Genomic DNA, 9,844 nt, shown 5'->3' on the forward strand with positions numbered 1-9,844 from the left:
TAGTCACAGAAAAGGCTTCCCAGAGCAAATAAAAAAACCTCCTGGCTTCCTGCCCACACTCCAAGATCTAATATCCAGGAGCTAAGCGTCCCACCGCGTAGACGCTCGGGGTTCTGAGCTAGCAGGCCTGCAGCTGAGATTTCCCAGCGTAGGGTAGCGGCGCAGTGACCTCGGTAGGACTGAGGATCACGTTTGCGGAGCCGGCTAGCAGGGTTGAATGCTTTATGTCGGAATCGACCAATGGGATGGTGGCACCCAGTTGCCAGGGCTACGGAGGGGGGGCCGAGCGGAGGAGGGGCCTGAGCGCCAGGGGCGGGGTCTGGGAGGGGCTTATATAAGTGAGCGCCGGGCGAAAGGCGGGGCGTGGCGTCGGTGGCTGCTGGGCGGGAGCGCCGCAGGTCGCGGGGCCCAAGCCGGGGGAAGCTAGCGAGCAGAGGCGCGGAGGAGCCGTTTCACTCGCTGGGGGGACCTATGAGTCGAAGCCGTGTAAATGCGTTTTAAGGCGAGTGCGGGGGAGAGGCTTGGGGAGCCTGGGGAGCGGGCGCTCTCGGCTCCAGTGCTGACCTGCTCCCTGGCCCCTCTTGTCTCCTCTCAGCAGGGGCCTCGGCTCCGCAGCTGCCACTCCTCCTCGGGGTGCTGCACAAGTTTCGAGGTCACCGGCGACCCCCCCTAGCAGCGCGCCTGACTCTGGCCCCCGCGAAGGAGCACGGGGCTTGGTAAGGGGGTTTGGGGGGGCGGGACCTCGGCCCTGCACTCAGGAGGGCTCACCCGGACAGAACCTCAGCCTTCAGTTCTTGCCCAGGAGCCCTCGGCCATCACCCACCACGTGGAGCCCCCACGCACGCTTACCGTCCTAGCACGTCAGGACCAGCCCGGCCCCTCTTTACAAACGGTTAAACTGTGAACCTCAGCTCCCAGGCTGAGACTCCTTGGTGGGACCACCTGCAGCCACTTTAGGTGGGCGTGGTCAGGATGGGGGGGGGTCACCTGGAAACTTACCCACTCGGCTTTCCTGCTCTTTCTCTCTCATTCTTTCCCTTTAAACCAAAACCCTAATTTCAGAACTGGAAGGGATCGCCAAAACAATGCATCCATTTTACAGATGGGGAAACTGAGGCTCGGAGAGGCAGTGACATCTAGGCAGATAATGCCTTGTCCCAGTCCAGGACTCCTGATCGTCCTCCTCCTTCACTCCTCCCAGTGAACCTAAGCTCCCCAGGCTTGTGCTGGGGGCAGGGTGTGATAGGAGTGGGCGCCCTGGCCTGGGGAGGTGAGGGGTGCAGATGACGCCAGCCCCCCAGCGGCCCCCTCACTCTCCTCCAGCAGTGTGTTGCATATTTTCTAAGGCGCCGGAGGCAGCGGCAGCTCCATCCAGCCCATCGGCTCCTCCTCGGCATGGCTGGCTGCCTGAGTGAAGCGGACTTCGTGATGGTGGAGGAGGGCTTCAGCACCCGAGACCTGCTGGAGCAGCTCACTCTGGGGGCCTCACAGGCCACCACGGTGAGGGCCTGGGAGTGGGGATGGGTCTTCTGTTCTCCCAGCAGGCTCAGCTGCCTCTTAGGGCCCACATCTGATTCTTTCACTTATTTGGTATTCATTCCTTTCTATTTGTGAGAGACGTCTGATTTTTTCTCCAAATTCCTGGTCCTTGCCCCCAAACCTGCCCCTCCTGTGTTCCCTGCCTTCATGAACAACACTACCATCATCTACGCCGCCCTCTAGGTCAGAAACCTGGGAGTCCTCACTGCCCCTCCCACACCTGGGCACCCCCAATCTCTGTGAATGCAGCCTCCTTAATTTACCCTTCAGTATGTTATTCTGGGACCTCACTGTGTAGTTTAGGCTTCATCTCTCTAAAACTCCCCTAACCTTTTCCCTGGCTCATCCCACCCCTTCCAACTCTATCACAGACCTGCTCAAAATCAGAATTCTTTGTCAGTTTCTCACTCCCTACAGGATCCAGGTCAGAACCCCTCTGCCTTCATGGCCCCATTTCTGGCTTTTCCCATGGTATGTATTATGCTCCATCAGAGCTGAACTACTCTGCTCAATTTCCCGAGGATTCCGTGTGCCCAATTATCACTCCTTTGCCCAGGCTGTTCCCTCTTCCCTTCTCCCAGCCTCTCTTGCCTCTTACCTATTTCTACTCATTACTTATTACTCATCCGTGTCACCTTTTCCTGATTGCCCCAGGCAGATTTTGTACTTTCCTTCTCCATGGCCCCCTCTGCATTTTGTAGAAATTCCTGCTTAGCATTTATTGAATGGGCTTGTAATTGCTTAAGGGGTTCTTTTGCAGACCCAAGCATACTTAGCGTACTTGCATAGGTATGCTTGGTCAGACACCAAGTGGGCATCAGTAAAAAAGTGTTGCATAAAAGGGAAACTGAGTCCCAGAAAAGGTTTAATTAATGTGGTCTCACCAATGGCCTCATATGTGTTCAGCCCTCGGTAAACAGTTGTCCCCAGGCACGGTTTGCAGTAGCAGTGGGACTACTTCAGGTCTTCATTGAATACCTAAATGTGAAAGGCAGTGGCTGTAGGCTGTGGGTCTTCAAGGAATTCATCCTTTTCCTGGAGAAGACAGTTGTCTATATACACAGAGTTCTGATACTTTGGAAGCATGTGCAAAATGCAGTGGGAGCATTAAAGGCGGAGTTGCCTTATTGGTTTTGGGGAAGGTGGCATTTCAGCTGAAACTTGAAGGTGGATTAGGAACTTGCCAGACATATGTGGGGGAAGGATATTCTGTATGGAGGATATGGTGGGAATAAAGGCTGGGAGGTGGAAAATGATCTAGGATAGAGCTGGAGTTTGAGCTGAAGTGAGGGAAGGGACTGGAGCTGGATCACAGAGCCTCGAATGTCCTGTAGGCTTGGGGATCCCCAGAGAATTTTAGAGCAGGGTACTTGGGAGGACCGTGGATGGCACGCACTAGGAGGAAGCTGGGTGGGGTCTCATATTCATCCTTCTTGTTGTGCAGGAAGAGGTCACTGCCTTCTTCGTGGCCGACCTGGGTGCTGTAGTGCGAAAGCACTTCTGCTTTCTGAAGTGCCTGCCGCGAGTCCGACCCTTTTATGCTGTCAAGTGCAACAACAGCCCGGGCGTGCTGAAGGTCCTGGCCGAGCTAGGACTGGGCTTCAGCTGTGCCAACAAGGTGAGCCCCTGCCCCCCACCTGCACACTGACCCTCACTACCTACTGAACACCCACATGGCCCGGCTGCAGCTGCTGTGGGTGGACCTGGGGAAGCAGGAGTGACCTGTAATTGGCCCCTGCCCTCTGGGAAGGGCCACCCACATGCAAGGGGTGTAAGGGATGAGGGTGGAATTTGCCAGCTTTGAAGTTCCACGTTGGAACCATGTGTGACCCTGGGTAGGTGGGTCACCTTTTTAATGAAGATTTTCAAACTTCTTGGCATAGAGCTATATGTGGTATTCTTCTAATTAAAACAAAACAAAAATACTGTTTTATCATTGGTTTTATTTTTTTCTTTTATAATATAAATAACGTGTGACTGCACATTTTCTTAACTAATCCTTATAGAGTTTTGTTGTTGCCAGTTCTGCTGCCTTTCTGATTTGATTAATGCTGTTGTCTTAATTCCCTCCTGCTCTCTTTAGATTTGTTTATTACTGTCATTCTCTATTCATTGAACTCTTGCAGTGTGCTAGACACTGTTCTAGTTAAGGCTGGCAATACAGTGTTGAGTAAAACAGACTCTGTTGTCCTTGAGTTGAATGCACGGCTTATCTATTTGCATTCTGTTCTTACTTGATAAGTCTTTTAGCTATAAAGTTTCCTCAGAGTACAGCTTTGGACATAGTTATTCATTCAGCAACATTTATTGAGCACCTACTGGGGGGTCAAGTACTTTTCTAGGTGGGGATTTAGCAAGTGAACAAAACAAAAAAAAGTCCCTTCATGGAGCTTGCTTTCTAAAGAAAAAACAAGCGAAACAATGAAAGTCTATGGTATTTTAGATGGTAAATGCTGTGGAGAAAATTAAGGAGGGAAAGGGAAGTAGGGAAGAGACATGGATGTCGGGAAAGAGGATTGTACTTTTAGATGGTTTGGCCAGGGAAGGCGTCACTGAAATTTGAACACAGATCTGAAGGAAGCAAAGGATCCAAGCCAGGTGGATAACCAGGGGAAGAGCATTCCAGGCAGAGGGACCAGCAAGTGCAAAGGTCCTGAGGTGGGAGCAAGCCTGTGGGCATTGGTTTGTGATATTGTTATTACAGTTATTTAAAAATGTTTAGTAATGATTGTTTTGAGGGGGCATCCCTTTTAAACCCTGGTCAGCAATATAGCTGGGTATTGTGAGGAGGATTCTAGAAAGGGACCTGTAGGAGACAGGAGGAGAGCTCATCTGGGTAGGAGGCTGGAGGGATTCCAGGTGGGAGAGAGGTGCACACCATGGTGGACGGTTGGAACGAGCAGGTTCACCTTTATCAGAGACGCATGTTAGTGTCCTTATTGGTAGATGAGTCTCCCTCATGTCACCCGTGAAGCCCCTTTGCATCAGCTCTTGTTTTGCACACCTGGATTCATGCATGCCCCACATAAAGCGCCATGGAGTGCCTAGGAGAAGAGATTGCCATTTTGCACTTGAGGAACTCGGGGTCAGCTTCACACAGCTTGCTGGTAGCAGAGCCAAGACTTGCCCCCTGCAGCATGCCGGGTCTCTGCTCTGACCGAGGAGGAAGGGGACCCTTTTCCATAACCCTTGGCCTAGGGGTGAAGAACAGGACCCAACCTCACTGACTAGAGTTCTCTGCTTCCGGAAACCCAGAGGTGGGGCCCTGTGCTGGCCCTCAAGCCTCAGGACTGGCCTCCAAAGGGCAGAGTTGTGGGGTGTAGGGCTTGAAGTCGGGGCGGGGCGGACGTTTGCTGAGGGCTCCTGTTGTGTCATGTGCTTTGCCAAGTGTTATCTGTACATGATCTCATTTGACTCTTGAAACAACCCTGGGAGGTAATTATTATCACCGTGATTTTGACAACAGCCCCATGAGGAAGCAGTTACTGTATAAGGAAGGGAGGCACAGAGGTTTGAGGGATGCCCTGGGAAGGGGCCGCTTGAGTATGGCAAGGGGTCTCTGACTTTATCAATGCCGTCTTTGCCAAGATCCCTGGGGAGGGGATGGCAGAGCTGAGACCCCACCCGGTAGGTGGGATCATGTGGCCCTTGTGAGAGGTGGCACAGCTTTTCTCGGAAGGCCAAGGCTGCCCTCTTCTGGTTGGCTGGAGCTGGTGGCCACGCTGTACAGCACCATGCTTTGGCAGCCACTGACCCAGGGTCAGGCATGAGCTGGGGCTCGGTGTACAGATATGCATCAGACAGGCTTCAGGGTCAAGAGCATCAGCCACGCCTTACACGGGGCTCTGGTCCACCCACCCACCTTCCCAACGACCTTATGTCATCTCTCCTACCCCATCCCTTGCCCTCTCTGGCTGTCTCCCTCAGCATCCTCCCATCTTAAAATGCCTTCTCTGGACACCACATCGTCCCCCAGCCCAATCCCTCGCTCCCTCTTCGTGGCCAAACTGAGTTGTCTACACTTGCCTGTCTGCAGTCACTTGTCTCTTTCCCTTAGCACCCAGTCCTTAAGCCACTGCTTCCCGACCTCCACTCATCATTCCAAGGAATCTCCTCTTGCCAACGTCCCCAGCAATCTCCAGGATGCAGTGAGCACTTTATTCTAAACATTCATTTTGGATTATTCAAATAATATGTTGATTCATCTGCAAAAAAAAAGTAGAATGTCAGCTTTATGTCTCCAGAGATAATCAACATTCTGAGTTTGAGTTTGGTGGCCACATGGTATTTGAAAAATACTTACAAATATGACCCATAGGGAACATACAAAATATCTTGTGATTTTGTAACAAAATATAAGATGTTCATGTGGTAGGTATTGTGCCACATAGCTTTATTTTAATTTTTTAAAATAAATTTATTTATTTATTTATTGGCTGCGTTTGGTATTCATTGCTGTGCGTGGGCTTTCTCTCATTGTGGCGAGTGGGGCTACTCTTTGTTGTGGTGCAGGGGCTTCTCCTTGGGGTGGCTTCTCTTGTTGCTGAGCACGAGCTCTAGGAGCACAGGCTTCAGTAGTTGTTGTGCGTGGGCTTTAGAGCACACGCTCAGTAGTTGTGGTGCACTGCGTGGGCTTAGTTGCTCCATGGCATGTGGGATCTTCCCAGACCAGGGCTCAAACCCGTGTCCCTTGCATTGGCAGGTGGATTCTTAACCACTGCTCCACCAGGGAAGTCCCTTACAGTAGCTTTAAGCTCAGCAGATTTTGGAGATCTGTCCATGTTGATGCTTTTAGACCTTGTAGGGGACACTCCTTGGTCCTCCTAGCTTTTGATCTCACCATGAAAAAGTGTGTGTGTGTGTGTGTGTGTGTGTGTGTGTGGTGGGAACACTTAAAGTGAGATCTACCCTCACAAATTTTTAAGTGTTTAATAAGGAATTGTTAAGTATAGGCACCATGTTGTACAGCAGATCTCTAGAACTGATTCCTCGTGCAGAACTGACACTTTATACCCATTGAGTAGCAACTCCCCATTTGAAACATTTTTTTTTAGTATTTTTAAAAATTTATTTATTTATTTAATTTTATTTTTTTGCGGTATGTGGGCCTCTCACTGTTGTGGCCTCTCCCGTTGCGGAGCACAGGCTCCGGATGCGCAGGCTCAGCGGTCATGGCTCACGGGGCCAGCCGCTCCGCGGCATGTGGGATCCTCCCGGACCGGGGCACGAACCCGTGTCCCCTGCATCGGCAGGCGGACTCTCAACCACTGCGCCACCAGGGAAGCCCTAAATTTATTTTTTAAATTTATTTTTTATTGAAGTATAGTTGAATTATAATTTTGTGTTAATTTCTGCTGAACAGCAAAGTGACTCAGTTATACACATATATACATTCTTTTTCATATTCTTTTCCATTATGGTTTATCACAGGATACTGAATAGAGTTCCTGTGCTATACATCAGGACCTTGTTTATCCATTCTATATATACCAGTTTCCATCTGCTAATCCCAAACTCCCAATCCATCGCTCTCCTACCCACCCTCCCCCTTGGCAACCACCAGTCTATTCTCTATGTCCCTGATTCTATTTCTGTTTCATAGATAGGTTCATTTGTATCATATTTTAGATTCCACATGTAAGTGATTATCATATGGCGTTTGTCTTTCTCTTTCTGACTTACTTCACTTGGTATAATCTCTAGTTGCATCAATTGAAACACATTCTTTTTTTTTTTTTTTTGGTACGTGGGCCTCTCACTGTTGTGGCCTCTCCTGTGGGGGAGCACAGGCTCCAGACGCTCAGGCTCAGTGGCCGTGGCTCACGGGCCCAGCTGCTCCGTGGCATGTGGGATCTTCCCGGACCGGGGCACGAACCCGTGTCCCGTGCATGAGCAGGCGGACTCTCAACCACTGCACCACCAGGGAAGCCCTGAAACACATTCTTTTTAAAAACACAGGCCTAGCCTAGGATATTGTGGGTTGGGTTCCAGACCACTACAGTAAAGTGAAGATCACAATAAAGTGAGTCACACAATTTTTTTGGTTTCCCGGTGCATATAAAAGTTATGCTTACACTATACTGTAGTCTGTTAAGTGTGTAATAGCATTATGTCTAAAAAAATACTTGAGGTAAAATGTACATACCTTAAGTAAAAAATATTTTCTTGCTAAAAAATGCTGACCGTCATCTGAGCCATCAGCGAGTCGTAATCATTTTGCTGGTGGAGGGTCTTGCCTCCATGTTGATGGCTGCCAACTGCTCAGGGCGGTGGTTGCTGAAGTGTGGGGTGGCAGTTTCTTAAGAGAAGACTCTTCCTTTCACTTGAATACCTAGAGGTCATTGTAGGGTTATTAACTGGCCTAATTTCGATATGGTTGGGTTGTTCTATGTCAGGGAATAGGGAGGCCCAAAGAGCGGGAGGGAGATGGGGAATGGCTGAGGGGTGGAGCAGTCAGAACACACATTTATCCATTAAGTTCACTGTATGGGCATATGGGCGTGGTTCGTGGCACCCCAAAACAAAAACAATAGTAACATCAAAGATCATTGATCATAGATCACCATAACAAATACAGTAACACTGAAAACATCTGAAATATCACAAGAATTACTAAAATGTGACACAGAGACATGAAGTGAGCAAACACTGCTGGAAAAATGGTGCCAGTATACTTGCTTGATGCAGGGTTGCCACAAACCTTCAATTTGTAAACATCGCAATATCTGCAAAGCACAAGAGAGTGAGGCGAAATAAAATGAGGTATGCTTGTACTCAACAACACGTGCTTTTGGTTTTAAAGACTTTAGAAACATATCCAGTGAAAGTGGACGCTGCTGGGAGCCTGCTTCACCCTCCTGGGGTGCCTCTGACAGTGGAGAGGTCTCCTGCACAGATGTGAATTGCAAGACAGGGTTTGCTTTGACAGGAATGGCATAAGAACCTCTGCGTTGTTCTGCCTCTTCTGGGGACATTCTCTCCTCCCCTCGGTCCTGTGCCGGCTCTTCCTGCTCTCTAGCTGGGAGAGTTCCTCTGGATTCTGGCTCAGGCTCCCTTCTCTTATAAACTCTCTGTCTTCGTAGGGGATTTCGTCTCCTCCCATGGCTTCAAATACCCCTAATATGCCACCACCTCCCCTGTTTTGATCTCCAGCCCAGACCCTATGTATCCAGGTGCTGACTTGTTGCCACAGGATGCCTGGAACCCAGTGTGTTCAAATGCACTCATTCCCCTTGAGAGGGGCTCCTGGGTCTGCTGGGCGAGGAGTCCCCCCCAGACATCTAACCCCACATCCCCACGTGCAGTCCCTCACCAAGCTTGCCAGCCATGCCTACAGATGACACCACCCCCCTTTCTCTGCAGCCTGTCCTGTTTCCCAGGGAGGTTGTGACTGTCTCCCAGAATTCTCCTAGGCCCTTCCTTGGTCCATTTTCACACGGTAGCCAGAGTGACATGCATTTAGACCTTGCATTCAAAATGCCCATCTGATCATGTCCTTTTCCCTCTTGAGACCCCTCAAACTGTTGCCCACCACTGGCAGGGTGGGAATCACATCAGCCTTCTTGGTCTCCCTGTTGGCTCTGCCTGCATCCCTCCAAGCTCATCGTCCCCCACGGTGGTCACCCTGCCCAGGCCACCCCAGCGTTTTCTGTTCCTCCCTCAGGCTGAGTACATTCTTGCCTCAGAACCTCTGCACAGGCCACTTCTCCTACCAGAAACATTCTTTCCTTCCCTTTCAGCCTGGCCCAGGCCTCCTATGGGGCTCAGCTTAAATTTCTTTCTTTTTTTTAAATTGAAATATAGTTGATTTACATTACTGTGTTAGTTTCAGGTGTGCAGCACAGTGGTTCAGTTACATATGTATATATTAGATTCTTTTTTTCAATTCTTTTCTATTATAGTTTATTATAAGATACTGAATATAGTTCCCTGTGCTATACAGTAAATCCTTGTTGTTTACCTGTTTTATATGCAGAAGTATGCATCTGTCAATCCCATACTCCCAGTTTATTCCTCCCTCCCTTCCTTCCCCTTTGGAAGCCATAAGTTTGTTTTCTATTTCTGTGAGTCTGTTTTTGTTTTGTAAATAAACTCATTTGTATCATATTTTAGATTCTACATATAAGTGATATCATATGGTATTTGTCTTTCTCTGACTTATTTCACTTAGTATGATAATCTCTAGGTCCATCCACATTGCTGCAAATGAAAGAATTTCATTTTTTTATGGCTGAGTAATATTCCATTGTGTGTGTGTGTGTGTATATATATATATATATATATATATATATATATATATATATAT

General features: G+C 49.1%; 1 protein-coding gene across 2 annotated transcripts in view; it reads left to right on the forward strand.

The window, feature by feature from the left end:
• The first annotated feature begins 356 nt into the window (after positions 1-356).
• Positions 357-9,844, forward strand: part of AZIN2 (antizyme inhibitor 2) — a 35,087-nt gene continuing 25,599 nt past the window's right edge. Inside the window, exons 1-4 of one of the 2 annotated variants that reach the window (NM_001293799.1) lie at positions 357-502; positions 596-716; positions 1,327-1,500; positions 2,984-3,157. In NM_001293799.1, coding sequence (NP_001280728.1) covers positions 1,396-1,500; positions 2,984-3,157 — 279 coding nt within the window. In that variant the 5' untranslated portion in view covers positions 357-502; positions 596-716; positions 1,327-1,395. Of the gene's footprint in view, positions 503-595; positions 717-1,326; positions 1,501-2,983; positions 3,158-9,844 lie in introns of those variants that run through there. The other variant, XM_007468699.1, reaches the window with a different exon arrangement.

This window comes from Lipotes vexillifer, unplaced genomic scaffold (assembly GCF_000442215.2).
Source record: "Lipotes vexillifer unplaced genomic scaffold, Lipotes_vexillifer_v1.1 scaffold1261, whole genome shotgun sequence".
NCBI lineage: Eukaryota > Metazoa > Chordata > Mammalia > Artiodactyla > Lipotidae > Lipotes > Lipotes vexillifer.